Here is a 26,463-nt window from a genome sequence, read left to right as displayed (position 1 = left end):
CCTATGGGCTGCTTAAAAACTAAGCAACTGGATTACAGTTTTGACTGAAACTCTAGTTGCTCAACTACATAAGGGACCCTTAGGCATGCATAAATCAGCTACTAAAAGCTCTAGAAGGATCTTTAGCTGATTTTGTGCCTATCCCTCTCTCTCTCTAATATTCTTCCATTGCTTTTGGTGTTTGTGATCTATTAGAGGCATCACATTTGAGGTGCTAAGTTCTCAAAGGCAAAGATCAAGCATGCAACAATCAAATGTAACATTCTTACTTTGTATTAGATGTAGATTTCGATTTTAGCATGCTAGTTTAGGGTTTAAGGCTTTGGATAAATTTTGTTGCATGTACAATTAGAGAAAACCTAGATCCAAAGCTTTAGGGTTGCATGTGCACCATAGGATTGATGTAATGCTCAAAACCCATCAGTGGTATCAGAGCCTAGGTCATTTTTCCTGTTGTATATGATGCATTGCTAAATTGTTCAAAGCTAGAAAAGTTGAAGAATTTGATCTGTCTAATGAAATCGTCGAGTCCTCTGATGAACTCGATGAGTCCAAATGTCTGACTCGACGAGTCGACTCGTCGGTTGGCAGATTTTTCGGGATTTTGACCAGAATTAGATTAGGATAATTACCAAAAGCGTTTTTGACTGATAAAATTTGATTTTTATTAGATGGTAATGTTTATCCTCATCCAAATAGAAGATAATTGTTAAATTATAATATAATTATTACCTTATGTGATAACTTTAATTATTTGTATTATTTGAATTATCTTGACATGAAATTGAATTAGGTTAAATTTAGATAATGACTAATTATATGATTAATTAAATTATTTTAAATTTGATCTAGAAGGTCTTGAAAGGTTTTAAAACTTGCCCTGAAGTTTTGGAATTAAAATTTTTTGATTAAAATGTTTTAGTTTTGACATACTTAAATTCTGAACCCTAGAGTTGTAAAAGTTTAAAATTGAACTCTTATACTATTATAATATTAAAAGATTAATACTTATATATATATATATATATATATATATATATATATATATATATATATATATATATATATATATATATGCATAAGAAAAGTTTGTCTTACCGTTAGTAGGTCTCATTCACGAAGTTGGTCTATAAGGGGTGTTTACGGAAGCAGCCTATAAAATGACCGTCATTGTGTATCCACTCTTACCCACCTCACTCTTGACTAATGGAGGGTCGTTAGTCGAACGGGTATGCTAGGACAAACTAATTTATCATTAATAAGTATAATGATTTTGTAAAATACCTAAACTTTTTTATAAATTCTCAATCTTAGTTACTTTAGGAAAATGTGAAAATGATGCTATTCCATGAAATTGCACTTTGCACCTTGCCAAGTTGTTAGTGGAGCGTGTGTGGTTAATCGGCACATTGATTAGGTGGTAAATGATATCGAGAGTACCAAGCACATTTACATAGTTATTCACACCTTATTTGTGATCCTCGGTATCCCAGTCACAAACTTGAAGGGCATAATCGAGATTTATACATGTCATTGAAAAGTTTAACGAATCTTAAAAGAATCTAGGAATTTCAATTCATTTAAAACTTAATATTCTTTTTTGTTTTTCATGGTGGAAATTGGTAAATAGTCATTCACCTACCTTCAAATATTTTGCAATTGGATTACGACATCCCTCTTCCGAATTGTGAAATATTTTGCAATTGGATTACGACATCCCTCTTCAGATGTCGACTTCAAACAACGCTGCAAACTTTAACTCTTCTGGCTCTTTCTCCCTCATGTGCGTATGTGGGAGGGTGATCTTTGATGGATCCAATTTTAACGATTGGATTCGCAACATTCTCATGGTCACCCGCTACGAGGGCAAGGAGTATGTTCTCGACGAAGAGCTGAAGGAAATCAGTGAAAACACTGCTACTCCTAAATAAATCACCAAGTATCGGGCTCATGAGAAGTACGCGACAAAGGTTTCATGTATCATGCTCGCAACCATGATTATCGAACTCCAGAAGTCCTACGAGGACTACTATCCCTATGAGATGCACCAAGATTTGATGGAAAGGTACCATCAAAGTGCAAGGAAGGAAAGGTACAAGATCATTGCTGTCATGATAACAACAATGATGAAAGACGGAGAGTCCATCACCGCCCACTTACAGAAAATGCAGAGATTTGTGGATCGCTTGCTGAAGTTGAATGACAATTTCGACGAAGAATTGGCCATAAATATTATTCTACACTCTTTGCCTTCTTGTTATGATCAGTTTAGAATGACATATCATATGAACAAAAGGAGGTCATTCTAATCAAGCTCCAAGGCCTTCTACGAACTGCCGAGAGTAGTTTAAAAGACAAGTTTGTTGCATCAACTCCTACTACTGCTACCCCTGTCTTGGCAATTGGACAAGGGAAATGGAAGAAGGGGAAGGCTCCTTCTAAGAGCCACAAGGGAAAGTCCCATGATGGATCCTCTTCTAGTGGGACCAAAGGTGGTTCTTCTGCTCCTTCTTCTAATCTGAAGGATGCAGAGGGCTTCTACTGTCACGATAAAGGGCATTGGAAACGAAGTTGCCCAAAGTATCTATAAGACGTCAAGGATGGGAAGATAAAGCCCACCTTCGCAGGTATTTACACTATTCAATCTAACAACTCATCACATGCTATTTCTTGGGTCCTTGGTATAGGATGTGGTTTTCACATTTGTTCTGCAGGGTCTAAGAAGAAGTAGGGATGTGGAGCATGGGAAGATGAACTTGATCATGGGGAATAGGAAAGCGTCGCTTGTCATCAAGATTGGAGTTTATTTTTTAGTGCTTAGTAGTGGGTTACGTTTAGAGTTGAATAATTGTTACTACTCGTCAAAAATGACACGAAACATTATTTCTTTTCATGGTTTGTATAAACAAGGTTTTAGATTTTCGTTTATTAATGAATTTGGTTCTATTAATGCTTTCTTGAATGGTACTTTCTATTTTGAAGCATTGTCTTGTAATGGTATATATGAAACTTTGATGGTTGTAGATAACATAGGAAATAATGTGATGCATATGATGGGTTTTGAGCAAAACATCATTCCTATGGTGTACATGCAAACCCGAATAGCTTTTAGATCTAATTTGTCTAATGAACATGCAATTGAATATACAAAGCTATAAACCCTATATCTATCAAATAAGAACTAAAATAAGGGTTTAGTAATTACCTTTGATTGTTATATTGTAATAACAATCAATTCCTTGCTTTGATTGGCTTCAGAAGCTTAGTGCCTCTAGTGCTGCACCTCTAATGGAGTAACAAACACCACTAAGCAACTTGGATGAAGAGGAGAAGAGAGGAGGCTGCCCAAAACGTCTAGAAACCCTAAAGGAACTCTTAACCACGTTTTTGGTGCATAGGGGGCCTTTATATACATGTGCTATTAGGGTTTACAACTAGGAAACCCTAATCTGGCTGCTTAAGCCCTAAGCAGCCCATTGACTCCTTTAACATATCCCTTGGACAATTTCTAATGGGCTTCCCATAGAATTCGTCCAACCTATATTTTATTAGGTGATCCATAGCCCAATTATAATTATCTTATAATTACAACTCCAGTCCCCTAAGTTTAATTAATCTCTTTTAGCCATAAAATTAATTCTTAATTAATTCTTGACTAATATCAATTAAACAATATGATTTCTCCTTTAATATATTATTCTTATAATATATTAATAAATCATAATTAAACATTTCTATCCTTAATTTATCCTACATATTGCTATGGTGAAGGCAACCCAAAAGGACCATGCTCATAATCGGGTCAAGTACATACCAAAATAGTTATGGACTTAGACACTAATCCAACAGTCTCCCACTTGGATAAGTTTAATAACTATTTTTCGTATGACTTTAGAACCTGATCAGCAATCGTAGCTTTCAAAAGCCGATGTCAACTCTGATCTTATCAGATAGTGTTTCCTTTAGATAAGGGATTATATATACCTCCATTCTCAAGATATCGTATAGACATAAGACATGAATATTAATCATTCTCTCTATACTGTTTCCCGACTTCCGATTTATGACGACTGACAACAGACTACAATTGAACACATCAACTTAGTCTCGGCTTGGCCAAGCACTTAGGTGTCATCACTAAATCATCGAGGGGCCCACAGATATCGCTTTTATCCCACTTTGGGTAAAAGGAATGGATAAACTTCGACTCAAATGTTCGCTTGCATTTACTGATCGAATCACACACAACAATAAGTTTTATAACACCAAGTTACTGATGCGTTTACTTATTATCAATGTGCAACCGACCAACAAATAACAACTCACATATCTCGGTTTCAAGAGTATACAATATTATCGTCTCACTAAACACTCGTGATAAATCCATGAAGTGATCCAAGTGAGCGTGGGTTTAATCCAATACTCTAATCTTATCAAAGCACTCATGAACTCTGTAGCAAACTTGTGCCATGTCTAAACGCTTCACACAATCTACAGACAGATTCATGATAGTCTTCCTTTATACCTACTCCCAACGTATGACCGATTGTGGATGTTTGAATAACCTAGTTATTCTGGAAGTCAAAACATGCAAACTGAAACACAACAATAATACTTAATCCTATATGGCCCCAAACTTGTGAGAGTAAACAAAACACTTCTATTAAACCACCATATTGATTACTCATTATTTATCATTTAATGTTTCGGATAATCAACTCATTACTTGAATTACAACAATAGTTGTCCCATGCTCCAAGCATGCACACTTTGTTTCCTATGGTCCATGCTTTCTGAAATAGATCAATTGAAAACTTTACCAATGATGCTCATTTCACAATTCCCAATTCTTATCATTACTGTTAGAACTCAAGGTTTTTGCCACTACTAAAATATGCTAGATTATAACATTTTATGCAACGATCCTTTCGCAAAGTCATAGCACAAAAGTCACCAAGACTTGGCCAATGAAATTACAAAGTACACTATCGGAAATTGTTACAAGACAATTCCATAGACGTGAAGTCTCACATTCAAAGTACATTCCTTTGAACATCCTTCTTGCATAAAAGTTTCTATTCTAGACATAGACTCTCAATATTCAACTCCCAATACGGAAACATTTCCATACTTGCCATATGACAACTCATTCTTAGTAGAATCTTATCTATTCATAATAATGTCGATATGGTCCATCCAATACCATGCTTCCAACTACTCACAAGCGACCAATCCTCAGCGAACTTTGGATCATCCTTTGATAGTTGTTTAATTATTTTAGTCAAAACCGATTCTAGTCCTTTTTCCCTCTTAATGCGTTAGACATTTGGGAAATTTTAGAATGGTAAAATATTATAGCATTTGCAATCGATCCTATACCCGAAGCGTATGAGACACGATGCCTAATGTCTTACATAAAGATATGATACTTTATCAATCTTCTGCCATAATATTTTATGTGTCACGTTCTCACAATTCGAACTATGAAGAGGGATGCCGTAATCATAATCGAAATTTGAGAACACACTATTTATCCTTTGACTAAATTTATTAAAGTTTCTCAATCTAAGCTTTAGATTTTGAAACGAAGTATAATATTCTCTCCCTAACTTATAGCAAAACAACTTTTCAACCCATGCAACTTTGCAAATTGAATCTTTGTTTTTCTATAATTAATATTGCTAACTTGCAATACTCGCCATAATAATCATACAAGCATAACACTTATGCTCCCACTATCATGATGATTATTATCATATAAGCATAACACTTATGCTTCCACTAGCTTTGACATGTATTCAGAAAACAAATGAACTTCTAGAAAACAATGCCTATTGAATTTCTGAATTTCATATTTCTAATACCAGATGCTTCGATAAGCCTTTATCTAAGCTTCATAAACTTATACACCTTTGCCTTAGATAGCTCATATGTGTGTTTAACCAATTCAGAACTTATGTTACTAAGTTCCAAATGTTCAAACTAATTGCCAAATCTCACAATTCGAACTATGGAAAGGGATGCCGTAACCATAATCGAATTTGAGAATACAATTTTCACAATTGCTATCTTCTTAAAATCTCTCTTAGTGAAAGCATTTCCTCACAGTCATTTTCATGAAGGAGGGAATCTTATGACACTTATATTTTATGGTGTATGAGTTCCTATCCATGTGAATCCCAACAAAACTTCTCGAATCCCAACAAAACTGATAACCCTAGATGCCTTGAAATGATACCACACTCAAATCTTGAATTTCAAATGACCGTCACACAGCGCACAACCTCAACCATAGACCACTTCCCTTGGCGCCTCCAAAATCCAACCCAAAACAAAGACTAAACTCACCGAACCCTAAAGATGCTGGACAGCCGACCCGCTGAACCCCTAACCACAGATCTTCCACATAATACGCCAAAACCAACCCAAAATCACAACCCAAGATAACGTTGAACAGTCCAGACCCGCAAAAGGAAACAACCTTTCACTAACCACTAATAATTAACGGCATGCAAATTGCATATGACATTACTTGAAGATATAATCCATACATAATCAAAAAAATAAACTAGAGATACACTTACCCAAACCGATGCAAGATGAAAACCACAAATTGCTAATAGAACTGAAAAGAGAAAAATATGCATACCCGCAACATCTCTAGCTGGAATCCTGATCTCTTCTATATGTCACTGCAAAGTCTGACTCCTCTCCGATGGGGCTCCTGCCCTACCCTCTTGTCCATCGATGATCCTCAAACTAGCAGGAGCGGGCACACTCACTGCTCCTCCCTTCAACCTCAGACATTCAGACTTCTTGTGGCCCACCTAACCGCAGCGAAAACATAACAGGCTTTCCCTCTAAGGACTATACTTGCTGACGTGACCAACCTTGGCACACTTGTAGCATCCCAAACCCCTGGAACGACAAAATCCATCATGCAGTTTCCCGCATATGCTGCACAGAACCCGGCCCTGCTGGCCTTTCGAAAACTGATAAGAAGTCTTGGATCTCTTTCGTAGACCCCCCAATATATGCAACTGATTTAACCCCCTCTTCCCAATGTGCTCTAGATCAATCTCCCGCTCTCGGGCTCTAGAAATCATATCATTAAGGGTCTCGCGCCCTGAAAAACTCACAAACTCCCTGATATCTTCCCGCTGCATATCATGGTATCCCACTTTCTTTATCTCCTAATTTGTTGCATACTGCAGTACAAACAAAGCTCTTTCCCAGAACTTGGTGGTGATCTCTACCACAGTCTCAGTTGTCTAACGGAGATCCAGAAACTCTCGCACCAACTACTGCACCTCAATCGTCAGTGCAAACTCAACTCCGAACCTGGTTGAGAAGTCATCCTATGACATAACATCAATAGCATCATTGCCCAACTCACTACCAATCTCTTGCCACCAATCACGTTCTCGGTTCTTCAACAGGCAGGAAGCATATTTGACCTTCGCCTCTTCGGGACAGAAGCTCTTCTTGAATGCGTTAGCCATATCTGCTAACCACCTCCTACTGACACTGGGGTCCCTCTCCCCATGGAACGCATGAGCTCCACAAGCAAGGAACTCCCAGAAAGATAGAGTGAGAGCTCCAATGATAGCCATAACATCAGCACGGAACGCACCCAAGCGCTCATCCAATATCTCCGAAACATAGAAAGAAATCTCCAATGAGATGAACTCCCGCAACTGCTTTTTGATTGGCTCAACATCTGCACCTGACCCAGAACCCAAACCATAACGAAAACCAGAACCAGAACCGCCTCCCTGAGCGCTCATCTCCAAACTAAAATACGGCATGCCAAAGATCAAAACATAACCAAGGATCCTTCTCCCATAAGCTTCTTAGATTCTCCAAGACTCTCACTGATTCGAGTATGGATCCTGTGCTTTCAGTAGTACCGGCCTAATACTACCTTCCACACCTATCCATACTTTCCTCAGCAATCCTCTTGAATCCTCTAAGTCACTTTCTCAAGCCAAAACACCAAAACTAACTAAACTGCATCACTACCCCACATAAGCATATCCTATGCTCTTCTAGGTTCCCGACCCCGCCCAGTCCTCAGCTGTTAAAGGATTCCCACCGATCTCAATTAGCTTCCTCATGAATAGAGCCACATGCAACAAAGATTAGATAATCCTTCGAGTAAAAGACTCAACTGCGCAATACAGTCAAATCCATCACTCTAAAATTATTTAATCTGTGCCACATGTGACTTAGCGTATTCATACTAGCATGCAATTCTAATGCTCATACAATCAGGCATATAACATAATATCTTATATCATATAATACGGAGCAGATCACTAGCCCTCATCTAGCATGCAATTCTCATAATCATATTATATATCATAAGTAACATGCATTGGTATTTTGGGAACCACTTACTTGAGCTCGACCGATTGCACGCAACACACCATTTTCTTCGTTTAAAATGTTTATTTATACCAAGTTGCTGCCCTGATGATTTCCCAAACTAACAATTACCAAATCGACATCCAATTAGCAAATGAAAACCAAACCATGATCCATAATCCATACTTGGGGTAAAATGACCATTTTACCCTTGGCCCAACATGACTCACAACCAAGGCCTAAGCCCAAGACCAACAAAGCCCAAAACTATAAGATCCATAAAAGCCCATTAATGACCCAATTTTCCAATTTGGGACCAATCCCATATGGGTCTTACCCTAAGCCCATATTTCTTTGAATACAATTCAGATTACCTCAAACAACCCTTCGGACAAACTTGGTCAAAGTCAACATCATAGTCAAAGTCAAAGCTAACGCTCCGAGTTGACTCAACCCGTCGAGTTATCCTTTAACTCGTCTAGTTTCCATCAATCACAAAATCGCGATATCTCGAACCAACTCGTCGAGTTTCCCTTTAACTCGTCGAGTTCCTCCTTTTTCGACAAACTTGGGACAATCCCAAACTAACTCGCCGAGTTCCCCTATGAACTCGTCGAGTTCTTCAGTCAGCCAACCCAGTTAATGCATTAAGCCACTATTCTTCAAACCAAAGTCCTATCTTCTAGATCTAGACTGAAAAGGCATCTAGAAGGGTAAAGTTTCCGACTTTACCCATTAAGAACCATCATAATGGGCTTAAACTCAAACACTAGCCTTAAAAAGCTTATGCCTTAATCCAAAAACCACAAGTCTTCAAGATAGAGCTGATGAACATATATCTGAACCTTAAAGGCTAGAAGGTCCTGCAAAGTCTTCAACTTTACCCACATGCAAGGCTAATAGGAGCTTAAAAGTCCATAACAAGGGCTTAATGGATGCATGGAGCTCTTAGGGCCATAAAGTTGGCACCTTTATGCCATAAAAGCTCCCTAGGACCATAGATCTGAAAGGGTTTGTCCAAATGGGACGTCTAACTCCCAAAACCATATCATTTGGACCAAATTAAGCAAAAGAACCCCAAGATGAAGATCTAAGAAATCACAAAGCATGGTTGAAACGTTTTACCAGAAAAATGACAAAAATGAAGCAAGGATTCAGGATCTAGCAGCTTATGGGGTTTAAGTTGTTTAAATAGGATGCTAAATCCCGAAATTAGGGTTTCCCAAACCACATCCAACTCGTCAAGTTGGTCCTCTCCAACTCGTCAAGTTTGTCTTGAAAAACACGCATGACCAATACATTAAACATGTCGAGTTTATGCCTTAAAATCGACGAGTTGATCATTAGAAATGACATTTTATTTACATACTTAACCTTCTAAATTCCAGACGTTACAAGTTTTCTTACGTACACCCTGCATACGTTGTGAACGCCCAACGTACTAGGGTCCGCCCCAATACGCTCAACATACACAACACACGCCCAATGTACTACCCCTTTGTCCAAAATCACCAAAATGCCACAATGGGTCATTTTTCACTCTTTCTTATAATCAAGGACTAAAATGCTATATTTATTCAATCATAGGATAAAAATTAAAATTATCTCAACATCGGGATATGACAGACAGATGGAGTATTTTTTTTTAAATACAACCTTATTTTCTTTTTATACCAAACGTTTTAAAAAGTATAATAAGATAGGAATATAATAATTTTGGTTCTAAAACAAAGTAAAAACCAAATGAAAAGTAACATGGTCTCATACTCAAACTTGGTAATATATATATATATATATATATATATATATATATATATATATATATATATATATATATATATATATATATATATATATATATATGGTAAGAAATTTTTTTTCGTAGGAAGGTAAGAAATATTTTTCTAAATATTTTTTTTGCGAACAAAGTTTAAATTTATTGTGATTTTTGAGATCTTACATCGTCCCATATTTATTGTACACTTTTGACTTTTGAAATATTTATCCTTCAATTTTAAACTTAAATATTTTTATTTGTGTTCTAAATTATTTCATGAAACTTATAAGAATGAAAAGAAATTTAATTATTTTATAGCGAACTTTGATATTTACATTTTTCCTCAACTAATTTTGAATTGATTGTTTTCATCCTTAATTATTATAAAATTATATTATTGGTATTTTGTAAGCTGCGATTTTAGTCCCTTGTTATATTTTATAAGTTACATTTTTGGTCCTATATATAATTTGTTTTTATAGTTTTCATTTGTATTAATATTAATTTTTTTTATTAATTGTTATTTGTAGTATTGTGCCAAATACGATATACTTTCAAATTTACTTTTTTCCTGCCTCCTCCATACATGATTGTTAAGATAAAAACTTTACTTTTATACTATTATGCTCCACTTTGCAAATGATTACTTGAGGCCTCTAATTTTTTTAGCACACTGCTTATGTTCTTATTTCTTGAAGATGATAAGAGATTAACAAACGTTTGAATATAATTACAATTGTTTCTTGCTTGATTTTATATTATCAAAATATTTTGGCTCAAGATAATCACCATAAAACTTCATAAAGTAGTATCATTGTGGTAGGAAATAGCATTGTAGTTTGCAATTATATGTTATGGTTGAAAGTAACTATGTTGAAAGTTGTCTAAGAATTTCTCTTACAAACTTTATCCATGTGGAGTTGCGTTTTTCAATATACCAGACTTCCGTAGGATCGTATAGATGGTCCCAACCTTAGTTTTTATAAAATAACATTAACCAAGCCTAATTTCTGTACATTGTTATTTGAAAAAAAATTATAACAAACTATGAAGCCGGGTACCCATATCGGAACCGGTACCCGACGGTTCAGAGAGCGGTTCCGAAATTTAAAGTACCGATGTAACCGATTCCGGTTTCAACATTCCAGAAACCACCGGTTCCGATTATAGAGAATTAAGACGGATACCCGACATGTTTATCTCTACTTTAGTTCATACGAATATATTTTTCAATCATGTTTTAGTTAAAACAAATTTTAAATAACTTTAATAAACATTTTAGATTTAATAACTTTCAAATAAACTATTTAACTTAAAGCTCAGTTTAATGTTTTTAATTTGTTTCGTAAACAAAATAAAAATAATCATCTACGGTGTTATTATATATATCCCTTCACTCACATAAATCGTCATATAATGGGAGATACACAAACACTATTACACTTATATAAAAGGGTACACGATGCAATTGAAAGTACGTATAAAATTTCCTATTAAATATAATAAAAACAAAATTGTTATTGTCATGTTCCATCATAGCTTAATGAATGCTGACATAGCCGTCGGCCACCACCTAGAGTGTGGGGCGGCGCTACCAATGGTGTTGCCTTGTGTGAGCCATCTTCAGTATTGGTCGTTAGTAGGTTGAAAGAAGTTGGGTCATCGCCTGTGTTGCTTGATGATGCCACACTTTCACATCTTGTGGGCTAGACGTGTGTGGATTGTTTGCACCAAGGCTTAAGGAAGGCCAAGGTTGTTAGGCTGATGTTTCCTTAACCTTTTGGGTTGCAAGTCCAAATTCAATCTGGTCCATCTTCGTTAAGGTTTTCGTCTTCATATTTATTTGAGAATATGAATTATTAAGGGAATTAACTTTTCGGTATGTTCACATCTGGGTAATTATCTTTTTTTTTGTACATATCTAGGTAACAAACTTGTTGGAAGTGTTCACATATGACCATTATGACCTGCTATAGCAGGTTAAATCCTAGATGTGAACGCTTCACAGGTTCATTACCTAGATGTGTACAAAAAAATAGTTACCCAAATATAAACAAAACGAAACCTAAAAATTAACTTACACGAATGGTCCCTGTGGTTTGGGGGAATTTATGTTTTTGGTCCCTATCTTATTTTTTTTTAACTTGGATGGTCCCTACTGTTTATTTTTGTTGCGCGTTTGGTCCCTGTCTTACCTAAAAAGACTATTGTGCCCTTATTAATTTATGGTTTAAGTAATTTTCTTATTTATGTAGTTATTTTTTACATATTTAAAAAAATTAATAGACCACACATATTTGTATCTCCTCGGATGATCCCTACTGTTTATTTTTAATTAATTAATTTTTTTAACTCGGATGATCCCTATTGTTTATTTTTGTTACACGTTTGGTCTCTGTCTTAACTAAAAAGACTATTTTTCCCTTATTAAGTTTTTTAATTAATTTTCTTTATATGTATTTATTTTTTATATATTTAAAAAATTAATATACCCACATATATGTATCTCCTCACCGTAAACCTGAAACCACATTTGAGAAATTTAAATTGGGTTTTACCGGTCACTATCTCATCTCTCATCCTCCCCAACTTCTATTTCATTTCCATCTTTAGTAACATCGACGTCTTATCATCCTTCTTTTTTTGGTACTTCAACTCTGGCGAACCAACACCATAACCTACTGTCTCTTCCTCTTTAGTGGGTTGTGGTGTTGATTCGACGGAGTTGAAGGATCGAAAAAAAAGTGATGATGAAGACGTAGATATCACTAAAGTTGGAAAATAAATAGAAGTTGAGAAGGATGAAAGATGAGATTGTGAGAAGATACAGATATATGAGGTCTACTAATTTTTCTTAAATATATAAAGCATAAGTACATAAACAATAAAATTAATTAAAAAAAAATTAATAGGGCACAATTGTCTTTTTAGGTAAGACAAAGACCAAGTACGTAACAAAATTAAACAGTATGGACCATCTGAGTTTAAAAAAATAAATTAATTAAAAAATAAACAAAAGGGATCATCCGAGGAGATACAAATATGTGTGGTCTATTAATTTTTTTAAATATGTAAAAAATAAATACATAAATAAGAAATTTAATTAAAAAATAAATTAATAAGGGCACAATAGTCTTTTTAGGTAAGACATGGATCAAACGCGCAACAAAAATAAATAGCAGAGACCATCCAAGTTAAAAAAAAAAAAAATAAGTTAGGGACGAAAAACACAAATTCCCCCAAACCACAGGGACCATTCGTGTAAGTTAATTTTTAGGTTTCGTTTTGTTCATATTTGGATAACTATTTTTTTTATACACATCTAGGTAACGAACCTGTGAAAACATTCACATCTAAGATTTAACCTGCTATAGTAGATCATAGTGACCATATGTGAACACTTCCAACAAGTTTGTTATATAACCTGAGTATTACAAACATTTAAACATAAATCGTCCAATCAAAGCGTTACAATTTTGAATGAAAACAACAAAAAAAAACATCCAAACATAATTTTGGTTAGAGTTGACGTATTTGGGGTCTATTTTTATTTTTTGTATTGGGCCATCTAAATCAACATGACCCCCTGTTAGTATGCACATAACAAATCTAGAATGTTTGTAGACCACCAACTTAGGATCAAAGATGTTATTCCTTCCATTGCTTGTTGTAGCAATCGACCACTTGAGGAGGCCATTCAATTTTGGCTAGAGGAGGCTTTTAATTATGCTCTTATAAGTAATTTTTATTGGTAACTCTTATCCCTTTACATATTTATACTACGGTGGGCTTTTTTAAATATTTTTATGTCAATCACTTTAAGTAACCAAACCCTTCTAATTAGCTACTTTAATTAATTATTTGACTATAAAATAAAATATTTTTTTTATTTTCTTTTATTTTTATTGTTTGTATGTTGTACATTATATCCCGGATTAAGATCTGCCTCTTCAGCATCCGGCTGTTGAGACTAGGATTGGCTGTTTGTATTTAGACATGGGATCCACCATTAATAATGTTTATAACTCAATAATGAAGATAAGAAGCAAGACTCCAAGCATGAAAGAAATGGCTCCAGTACTCTAATTATACCTATTGAATGGCTCCAGTACTTCTAGCTAGCATGAATGAAATGGCTCCAGTACTCTATCTATACCCGATTGATATTAGAGCATAGTTAAATTTAACTGAACACAAATGATAACATATATAAACCAAATGAATGGGAATATATAACAATAAATAAGTAAATCCTTCTAAAACAACAACAGATGAACAACTCTGAGTTTTAGCACCTACCCTACATTCAATGCTAAACCCTGATCTAATTTTTTTCTATTTGTTTTTATCATCATTTAAAAAAAAAAAAAAAAAATCTTAAAGCTCCCATGGCCATATCCCTCGTCTTTATGATACAACAACCTGATCACTCGTTTCTATAAGAACTTTGTCAACCTGAGGAAGTCACAACAACCTCAATACGTCTAGATTCACTATTGCCACTTCGGAGACTTGAGTGTTTTGAATCACTATCACAAATAACCTCAAAGCTTGAGCCTTGTGATTCACCATTAATGGCACCATTATAACTTCCTACGCTAGATTCTCTTACTGGACACAGTTGAGCCACCTTCTTCACCTCTTTACCTTTACCCCACAATACAGCATAGAGTCCAACGATTATCAATATCGCACCCAAGACACTGCAATAAATAAAGTGACACCTTCTAAATATTCTTAAAAAGAACATCAAATTCTTCCATGCACTTGAAAACAATATAATTAAGACTAAAGACAATTACATACCTTCCCAAGTGTAGGCTCTCATTCAAGACTAAAGATCCAGCGATAGCCACAAGTAGAAGCATTAAAGGATTAAAAGCCGATACAAATAACGGACCTCTCATTTGCACACAACATGCAATAAATGTAAACATTAAACCAGACGCCAACATACCCTATCAAAATACGTTTTCATGTGTTAGGAAATGGACAACAAAAACTTCACAAATAGCAAAAAAATAATTAATTGTATGCAATGTTAAGTAAAATACATACCGTATAAGCCACTGTTAGAAGTCTAATGTTCCAACCAAGCTTCCAATCACCCCAATGTCTTTCGGTGCATAACCCAAACCCGACTGCTTGTACAGCACCTAATGACGATGTGAGGGCTGTGACTGAATAAGGACAAGGATATTTTTTGACCAAATTTGTCTGATAGCATAACAACAAATTAACATGAAAAATATTAGTACGTTTTAACCTTTATTACATACTCCAATATTTTCTTTGCTTTTTTTTTTTTAATAAAAATATTATGTAAAACAATCACGTCTATACAAAATAGTTGGTTATATACTTGTTGATAAGTAATTTTATTAGAAGAATTTCATTATTATTAATGGCAATCACTAAAATGATCAATATATAAGGTCCGTTTAATGAAGTGATAACTTTTTTTTTTTTACCAAATGATGATCATCAATTTTGCAATAGTAAGTTTACTTATTTTGATTATTATTTATATGATGATCTCTTCATTAATATAAACAGACCTGAATGATTAACCAGATGGAATAACTGATGCAACTACCCATGGCCAATAAAGAGCCCAAAACCCTATCATGACTTGAATGTTGACCACCTGGTCCATGTTGTTTACCATGCAAAAGGTCAACGTTGGTCTTCCATAGGTGAAGGTCAATGCCCTTATAAAAAGTCAACAACATGGCCCCACCAACCCCTAATACAGTCCCTATGACTTTTGCTGCACCAGGGCTACTCTTCCAACCCAACCTTTCCATCCTGTAAATCACAACAATTTATAACATATTAATGACTATATTTATTGCATTTTTAGTGGTTCTATATTACTGAAAAAAGAAAACTAACACTATCTAAACGATATTTATTAAAAGAAACGAAAAAGAGCAAATATAACACTATTAATAGGTTTTCATAAAAAGGCCTAAATTTTTTATGCTTCACAACTATCCACCAATTTGATAAGTCCCTTATTTTAAAGCTGCTTTCAAAAAATTTCCTTAATTTTTACACCAATTTTGGAAAAATCTCCCTCCACAAAACACTTCATTTTTGCATCCAGAATTCTATTTTTGCCACGAAAATGGTTTTTGAAAATCTTCACAACAAAAATAACTTCAAAAAAAGATTGTTTCTTTTTTAAACTAAATTGTCATTTTTAGTAATATAAACAATTTCGTAGTATATAGAAACAATAATGTCATATTATCGAATTATTTTTTGTTTTTTAATATAAAAAAACATAGTTTTAAGCATATAGTAATGGCCCGTTACAAAATTGGTACTTCTTTTGGGATTTTTTTATTTATAAAATAACTATCTTGTTGAAAGCACTTCCTCAATATGATTATTTTTGTCTTTATATCTGAAAATAAACTCTCCACAATTTATATAATCTAAACTTTATACAATGAAAGATATCATATAAAAGTTTTTTTTTACCTAAAACAAACCGCCAGCACGAAGGTAATGGCGGGAATAAGATTGGTGGTAGCCGCTGCGAATGTGGCTGATGTCAAAGATAACGCTTTTATGTAGAAATTTTGTGCCAGCGAGCCACTGCAAATTAAATAAAAACTTGTAGTTTTGTTTTTTATCAAAAAAAAAAAAAAAAAAAAAAAAAAAAGACGACTTCAAGAATAAAAGGTGCATAGTGAAAGAAAATATTCTAAAAATAAAACAAATTTGAACCAAGAAGTTATAATATAAAGTTTTTCAAAAACTTCACGTAACCCTTTTACTATTTTTGGATACAAGGATTCCTAGTTATGTCCGCAGTCCAAATATAGCTTTATGCATTTTATTTTTTGTGTATATAAAAGACGTGTACTTTAGAATATAAATTAAATGATTAAGGATTAAATTAAATCTAAGCATTTCCTTTTTTGTCACGTAAAAGTAGAACTGTCTATCGGTATTTGGGAGAGATTAATGAAGGTCACATTCACATATCTCTATGCTACAGCTAACACCTCAGCTACCTCATAACTAATTAATCCTCTAAAAATAAAATTATTAATATTCAAATTAAATAAAAAATAGATGTATAGGAAAAAAAACATAAATTAAAAAATAAAGATAATAATAATACATACCCAAATAGACCACAACAAGAGGCTTGCAAGAGTATCATCCATGTCAATTTTGGCCTTTTGTTCCTGTAAGAAATATCACCACATTAATTAGAACGACAAATTTCATGAAATGTTTATTTGATTAATACTAAGAATAAATAATATTTTTAAGTCTTACAATAACTTTTTTTTTTCAATTTTGAGCCGAAAAGTTTTTATCTTATAATTTTGCACTTTAATTGAAGTTGTTATAACCACTTTAACTTTTGTTCCAAGTAAAATAAATAAATGACTATTGTATTTTCATAAATTAGCATATCTATGAACCAAAAATAATCAGAAACAAAAACAAAAAATGTTCGGATAACCTCATAAAAAAAACATAAAATTTTTTGAGTCAAAATTTATAAAACTCATATATACTCGAGGACAAAAAAAAAAAAAAAAACTAAACAAAACAAGAAAAAGAAAAAAAGGCATAACTTACTCTAATATTAAGCATTACAATTTCATTATTTCTCTTTTGAGATTTTTAATTAAATTATTTAATATATTTCCATTTTCTATAGCTCATTGGTCTCATTTCAAAAGAGACACAATTTAATACCAAAATCTATAAAACAAAAAGCTTTTCAACCACATTTTCTCAATGTTTTTCTCGAATTTATCCCTTTTTCTACATATTAACCTTTTTTTTCTTTTAATTATACAAATAAATATATTCTATAAGAAATCTGATCATTGTATACACGTAAAACAAATTAGTTTAATTTAGATGTTTCTGCAAAAAAAAAAAAAATTGGATTTCGTTCGTGGGTATGCAAGAACATCGAACAAAATGCATGATGTTTCTACGATATATCATTCTAAATTCTGTTTTTCTTATTCTTACGTATATATATAACCAATCCAAAGAAAGAATCCGAACCTTTCAACCAAAAGTGCAAGTGGAACAATGAATGCAGTGGAGAAGATAAATCGATAAGCGACAAGAATAGGAAGATTCATGCCATCATTAGCCGCCAGTTTGTAAAGAACATTAACTCCGGCAAACGTCGTCTGAACAGTCAGCATCAGCAACACCGGCTTCAGATCATGAATGACGTTGCAGATCTTCTCCACCGTTACCATTTTATAAACCCTAAAAACCAGAAATTTTCAAGCAAGAAGAAAATGGAGAAAAAATATTAGTGTTTTTTCTCCTCTTCTCTCGCTTGATTAGCAAATAAGTATTGAATTATCTCCTTCTGAAAGAACTAATTCTATATAATTTAAATTCAAAAAAAATGGTGAAACGTTTGGGCATATATATGAGAAAATTGAAGAGGAGAGAGCGAGTCTTTTGGCGTCTGTTCTTGAAACAGTAACAAGAAGAGAAGAACGTGTTGTATAAATAGTGAGCATGTTGTAAAAGTAAGTTTTGATGAATGACAAAAGGCACCTTCAGGTATTTACCAGTTGTCAAAAACAGTCAGCAAACCGGTGAAAACAATATCTAGTAGAAACTTGATAAATTAATTCTCAATTATTTAATAAACTCTCTATTATAGTATTTTAGGTGGGTTTGATTTGGGGATAAGATGTTAAAGTAATAATTAGTTAATAATATAAGATAATATGTTTTTGATAATTTCTAAAGACCCGTTACAAAATATAAATTAATAAATTATAATATACTACATATTAGATGAATGATTTAAGAATGCTTTTTGAAAAATGATGAAAATGTCTTTTTTTTTTTTTTTTTGTTGAAATCAATTTAATCTTGAATTCATTTTTAATTATCTTTACTAGTTGTGAGACTCATGTATTAAATGACTCAATTAAAAAAAAAATTAAATATAAAGGTCAAAATATTTGAGAACTTTGAATTTATAAAAAAATAAAAAAATATATTATAATGTAAATGTTTTTTTAACTTAAACAAATAATTTAAATAAATAAAGAAATTAATGAGCTTTAATTTTAAGAATTTTGAAATTAAAGTATAAGTTCATTAATGAATTTGATATCCATTTATTAATATATTAATTGCAATTATTACATTAAAATATTATGTGAAATTTAATAAAATAGAAAAACTCATAAAATAACATGTGGAAAAAAACTAATTCAAAATGACATTTAGCAAATTGAATGAGAGTGTGACAAGTGGCAAAAAAACATTCATTTATTAGAGAGAATTATTATTGTAAGATCTTCTAGTGTTGTGTTTTCATAGCTTAACAAGAAAATATTCAATGTGATTATTGCTTTAATAGCCTCGTTTTGCGAAGGGAGCCCATTGTAGAACTTTCATTATCTTTATTCAATGTGATTATCGCTTTAATAGCCTCATTTTGTGAAGGGAGCCCATGGTAGAACCTTCATTATCTTTATTAGCACCAATAATGATTTTAATAATTTATTCATCGGTTAAAATTTTGAGCAACTACAATTTCTTTTAGTGGTTTAGGACATTTTCGACATCCATAACATTGCGATAACACAACTCTACACAACTCTAATCAAACTTCGAAGTTCTTAAGTGCTTTCACCACCTACCTATTAATCGGAGCCATGTTAACTGTTGATCGGAGTTTACAATGATGAAATCGGTTTGTAATTATATTCTCACGATATAGATATGCTGAAATTGCAAGATTTATTGTATCTAACACATTTTTTTTTTGTTGGATTCATAACCCTCTAAAAGACTTCTATAAGAAGAAAATGCATTTTAAAAGCATATATAATCCCCAACATCACAAGGTTGGATTTTTTAAGTTGTGTTTGGTGGGAAAAAAATCAACAGTGTTGGAACGTTCCAAATTTCAAACCAAATTTATCATTTTCAAATACGACTTAGCTTACCAAAAACATCCTTTAAATAAACAACACAACATCCAATTTGTTCCAAAATCATAAACCACAAGATTAAATCAGAGTTAATTAGTTTACTAGTGAAAGTCTCAAACTAATAAAATAACATCGATGTGAATGTACAATCACGACACACATTTCCCTTTCGTACTAGATCAACTGAAAAACATTTCACTTAACAATATAAGTACAAAACTTAGTGAGTTCCCTAGTATACCATATATTTTCTCACACGTACAATGCATACAACCTACGAATTACCTCATGAATATGAAGCATTGGTTCCCAACCACCATACAATTGTGGGCTCCCAGTCTAAAGTCTCCTAGTCCCAATATCAGCAATCAGATCTTAACCATCATACAACCGCATACCCTTAACCATCATACAAACCAAACCAAAGTTCTTCTAATATTGACGAATCGGCTTATGAATGCATAGTCATACGCAGTTAAAGAAAAGATAGACAGATGAACAAGTGTTCCTACCCGAGAGCAATATATCAAACAAGTACCATGCAAAAAGGCTAGATCAAAAGTTCTCAAACTATCTACTTTACACTATGCATAACCCCTAAGGGATTCACTCGACAATATATCAACAACAACATAAACCTCAAACAAACAACTTGGTAGATGTCCTAACACAAACCAGTATAGTCTACCACATAATTTGAATCACCCTATGAATGTGTAGTTATGCGTAGTAATAGAAAAGATAGACAATTGAATAGATGTTCCTACCCCAGAGCAATATATCACAAAAGAACCATGTAACCAAACCATGACAATAGTTCTTAGGCTATCTAATCTCAACATTACAAAACATGTAAGGAACTTATTTGATGACCTATCAATAACATGTAGACATCATACCACGCATTGGATATGGAATGTCACACATCGTACAATGAAAACGCATTTGAGCCAAGCATGCAAAATCTCAAAACGAGCAGTCTCACAAGATACTTCATGAATAATTAACACTAAACATATTTAACCAAATAGATGTCAAACATTAGTCTATAGCTCATATTCATCAAAGTTTAACCAACAGTCAAACTTGTTAGTTGGTCAAAGTCAAAGGTCAATGTTCAGGCGTTGGCGCTCTAGACTCAAAAAATGACAAAACAATCGAGACAGACATCATGAGGAGTGTCGTGCCAAGGAAAAGAGCTCACCATGCTCTTTTGGATAGATACTTCATTCATTAGGTGCTTAATCCTTTAAGCCAAAGGCCTAAACTTTCCAGAACCCTTTATAACATGATCTTAGCGGATAAATTTTCTACCTTTATCCAGATCCAAGGCTCAATCATAGAGATTCCTAAGCCTAGATCCAAAATGTCATTAACTTTATGCATGACTAGAGCAGTAAATGAACCGAACAAACACAAACAAGGACTTGTTCATGTCTGTTTGTTTAAGTTAGCCGAACAAATGAACGAACACAAATGGATAAACGAACAAGTTTCCTTTTTCATGTTCGTTCGTTTAACAAATTACATTGTTCAAGTTTATTTGTTTATGTTCGTGAATATGCTAAACAAACATAAATGAATGAAGAAAAGATAAGGGGTCAAATTGCTATTTTTGTTACTGATATGTAACACTAGTGTTCTAGGTAATTTCAGTAAAGGCCTAATTTCCTTAAAAGTTGCAAAAGTGGTCCCTAGGTTGGGCCTACAGATTAGGTACGTAGGGAATAGGACCTTAAGTGATGATCGTGGATCCCCCTTATATACGTTGGGTGTATGTGTGTGTACGTTGGGCATATGCAAGCAAAAAGAAAACCCTTATTTCTGGGTTTGGCCCCTATTTAAAGGACAATATGGACTCCTACCCTTTCCTACCTTGAGCCTCTATCTCGCTTAGCCACCATTTATAAACCCTAATTGAGTGTATGTGTGTGTGTGTGTTTTTGAAGCTTTAGAAGGTCATTTTGGGTGTTCTTGGTGGTGAAGGAAGACTCTTGAAGTTGTGGTGTTTCACTCAAGCCTCGGGATCCAACAATAACTATCTCTTATGCATCTTCTAGAGGTATAAAGCTCCAACCTTGATGCATATTCCTGTAGATATTGTTTAAGCTTAGATTTATACCGCATTTGTCCCAAAATCTTGATCCAGGTGAGTAAGGAATACTCCCGGGCCTTTAAGCTATTATTTCAATCGTTTTTGGGTGTTTAGTGCCATAAAAATGTAAGCTTGGACCTTGGTTTTGCATCCATGCAAGAGCTAGGGAAGTTTAGTTGATAATTTAAGTTAGGGTTGTGTTTTTAGCCACCTTGTCCCATGAAAAGGCATAAAGGTTACAAATTTATGATCCTAGATGTTTGTTGAATGTTAGATCTGAAGTTGGACGTTAGGTCTTAATGCATTAAGACCTTATTTGGAAGTCTAGATCTCTGATGTGTATGTCAGTCATAACTTTGTGTATGATGCACGTACGTGATCGTTTCCCCGTAATCCTTATGTATCGAGCAGTGTATGCAGGGCGTAGTAGGTTGTATGCTGAGCGTACTACCTGGAAATCTACTTGGGTCATTTTTGGGCCTTAGGTTTTTAGGGGTTTTGGGCTTTGACTATTTGAGTCATGAATGGGAAGGGAAAAATGGTTTTTTGCCTTTAGATAGACAAAGGATGAATTAGACTTTCGTTTATGGGTTAATCCTGATTATTAATTAAGGATATTATTGGGATATGTTAGTGGGAGGAACTGTGTCAGCAGCAGCTCGAGTGTACAATTAAGTTATCTTCAATTAGAGGTGAGTCTCCTCATTGTATCCATGGGACGAAGGCACCAATGCCGACCCATTTTTTTTTGTTTTGTAGAATGCTAGCTATCATGTGACTTTCATATATGTTTGTATGATCGAGTTGAAATAAACCCCAAGGCGAGGCCCATTATTATATGATCGGGTTGAAATAAACCCCATGGCGGGCCCAGTATTGTATGATTGGGTTGAAATAAACCCTAGGGCGGGGACCATTAGGGTATGATCGGGTTGAAATAAAACCTAGGGTAGGGCCCATTATTGTACGATCGGGTTGAAATAAACCCCAAGATGGGACCCCAGAGCTGGGCCCGTATTTGTTTATTGGTTGGAATATACCCCAGGGCTAGGTCCAGTTGTATGTTTTGTATGTGGTATTTTTAGGAAACTCACTATGCCTTGTGCTTGCAGTTTATGTTATGATTTTATGTACTTCTGGTACAAAAGGGAAGGGCCCGGCGTGATGGCACAACATCTTCCCCTCATGATTTTTGCACTTGTTGGATACTATTACTTTGATGTTTTGGATAATTTACATTGTGATTGAATTAGATCTATCTGATGATTGAAACTATCGATTTTTAAAAGAAAACTTTTGTCTTAGTTTTTGAGATGTTACAAGTTGGTATCAGAGCATTGATTTAAGCGATTTGGGCACACTTTCGGGTTTATGAGGACTCAAACTGAGTAAATTATAATCTTTTCAAAAGAAAAAAGAAATTGAGTTTCTAAAAAGATTTTTACTATGTAAAAAGGGGTGTGATGCGTGCAATCACCTGAGCTCAAGTAAGTGGTTCTCAAATTACCCATTCCTATGTATTATGATTAGTATACTTGATGTGTGAACTGCATGCTAGATTAGGGCTAAGGATACCTTCAGGAATCATATGATAGAATTACCTGATTTGTGTGATGCTTTATAGCCTATGATGATTGGATGTTGTGTATTACTTGGAACTATTATCGGTTCAGTTAATTACTAAGTGTATGCTTTTTAAGTTATATACAATTAGTATCATATAGCCCTAAAATAATCGATTTAGCCTCATTTCCTGTTCCTTTTTCTATTGTGGAATTAGGTAACATCCCAGGACTGCAGTTATTTTTGAATCCTCCCAATATTATTATCTTTGTTATTTTTAGTCCTTAGGAATAGAAGGTTGTAGCCATAAGATTCCCTAGTGGCTATTTTTGCAATTTTAAGCAGGAGTACGCTGGGCGTACTTACGTTCGATGAAAACCCTAATATTTAGGGTTTGGGTGGTATATAAGTATCCTTATAGCTCATTTCCCCTAACATTTTTAGCCTCCATAGCTTTGAGCCGTTTTCCAAATCCTAGCCTTGTGTGTGTGAAGTTTGAGTGTGTGTGAGGGTTCTTTGTGTTGAGAAAAAGAAAAAGGAGAAGAGATTCCTTAAAGAGCCTTGGTGTGGATTCAAGCTTTGGATCTGAGATCTTCATCTCATGAAAAAGCTCCAGAAGATAAAAAGCCTTTACCTTTACTTGTATTTCCTTGTAGATCTTGCATGAAAGCTTTATGTGTGCTTAAGTCCCTTTTCTTGTTCTTGATGAGTTGAGCTACTCTAAGACCAAAGGGTGCATCCTTGCAGAAGGTTTAGAGTGTCCTAGATCATAAAAATGCTATCTTGTCCCATTTAGTGGTTGCATACATTTTATAAAGGTCTTAAATGGTTAATACAAGCAAGGGTTTTGAGTTTCGGGACTTATTGGGCATGCATAACCATAAAGTTGGAAACCATATGGTTTGGGACGTCTTTTTGGGTATAGATCTGAGTTGGGACGTCTGGACGGGATGTATTAAGGACTTAATGGAGTTTTGCATGGCCACAGTGTACTATGGGCGTACCAAGGCATACGTCGGGCATAGGTGGCCAACGTCTCATTTTCTGGTCAAGGCAGGTACGCTGAGCGTACAGCTGAGTACGCCCTGCGTACTCAGCCTGTTGGTCTTAGCTATTTTGGACTTCGGGTATTGGGCAATCTGTTAGGCCTTGATGTTTGGGTCCTATTGGATCATCTAGATAAGTCTATTTCTTGGATAATTAGAGGATCGGGTCTTTGGATGAGGGCCAATAATGGGTTTGGGCCCAATTTAGAAAATTAGGCCAATCATGGGCCTTTAAGTAATTAAGTCTTTAGGATCTAAGATTTGGACTTGGGTCTTGTCCCAATTAAGGAAAGGGTGAAGTTGACATTTACCCTATGTTTGGGCCCTTAGCTAAGATTGGTATTCCAATTGTCGACTGAGTGTTCATTTATTGTGATAGTTCGGGATTTTCGGACAGCAGCAGTCGGAGGTTTCAGTTCAGTTCGAAATTGTGAGGTGAGTCTTCCTCATTATACTTTCGGGTCAAAGGTACCAAGGCTGGCCCATTGGTTTGATAACCTATTATTGCTGATATGTTGAGTATGATATAGTTATGCATGCTAGTATTGTTATGCTAGTCTGGTAGATCTATAGTACTACCTGTGAATTGATTGTTTATCTGCTTATGACATTATATGTTATACATCGACATATTGTATGGGACAGGTTGAGGTCATACTACTTTGTGATGTAGCCAACTAACCTTGGAGCGTACCAGATATGAGTTGAGGGCCAGGAAGGGCATGCCAGACTCATACCGAGGGCTTATAGGCATTCCAGATACGAGCTGAGGACCATATAGGGCATGCCAGAATCATACTGAGGTACGGGGAGCAAGCCAGACATAAGTTGTGGGCCAAAAGGGTAAGCCAAACTTATGTTGTGGGCTCAGGGGTAATCCAGTCTGTGAGTTGTGGACCCATTGCATGCTGATATTATTTTTGTACTATTTGTTATGTATTGGTATTTTGGGGGAACTCACTAAGCTTTAGGATTACAGTTTTGGGTTATGTTTCAGGTACTTCAAAGGATTGCAGGAAGGCGAAGGCGTGATCGTGCACCTCCTCATATTTTGTTTTTATGATTGTAGGAAAAACTGATGTGAAACTTATTTTGAAAACAATTTGTAAACAATGATGATTTAGGTTTAGTTTAAAAGTTTAAATTTTTCATGAATTTTATGGGTGTTACAGTAGAATCATCATTTGATAATCTATGTGGTTCCATTTTGTGTATAACTTGCATGCGTAAGGCAAGCATCAGTGTTGATTGAGGTTCATGGTATTGCGGGCGATGGAGTTGAGAATTCCTAGGAAAGTCTAGGATATGAATGTTTTTTAGTATAGGATTGGTATATAGGTTTAGTGTGATAACTTAGAGGAATTAGGACGGCTCTTGACGAAGGTATATATAGGTTTGAAAGGTAGTATTAGGCCAGTACTACTGGAAGCACAAGATTTGTACCCGGGACAAGGATGGACCTGGGGGACTTTAAGGTCACATGTATATTATGAGTTCCCTTGAGTTTTATGTTGATCATATATATGTTTTTATTTCAGCTCGAGCATGGTGATGGCCGCTCAAGAAGGAGGTTTCAGTTCAGGTCCAGGTTCTAGTTTTGGCTTTAGCACAAACAGATTGATGAGATACTGCAAGAGGTTATAGCGCCCGAGGTTA

The 26,463-nt window shown here is 34.5% G+C and overlaps 1 protein-coding gene across 1 annotated transcript; it reads right to left on the bottom strand.

Moving 5' to 3' along the window:
- Window positions 1–14,349: 14,349 nt before the first annotated feature.
- LOC111893950 (WAT1-related protein At1g25270) lies at window positions 14,350–18,606 on the bottom strand. Its single transcript, XM_023890026.3, has 7 exons — window positions 18,194–18,606; window positions 17,287–17,349; window positions 16,634–16,750; window positions 15,703–15,952; window positions 15,203–15,361; window positions 14,951–15,102; window positions 14,350–14,847 (listed from the first exon to the last, which is right to left on the bottom strand). Exons 1-7 carry the CDS (start codon window positions 18,394–18,396, stop codon window positions 14,595–14,597), a joined length of 1,197 nt encoding a protein of 398 aa, XP_023745794.1. The 5' UTR covers window positions 18,397–18,606; the 3' UTR covers window positions 14,350–14,594.
- Window positions 18,607–26,463: the final 7,857 nt, after the last annotated feature.

Source organism: Lactuca sativa, chromosome 9 (assembly GCF_002870075.4).
Source record: "Lactuca sativa cultivar Salinas chromosome 9, Lsat_Salinas_v11, whole genome shotgun sequence".
Taxonomy (NCBI): Eukaryota; Viridiplantae; Streptophyta; class Magnoliopsida; order Asterales; family Asteraceae; genus Lactuca; species Lactuca sativa.
This window is presented reverse-complemented; position numbering and strand designations above follow the sequence as displayed.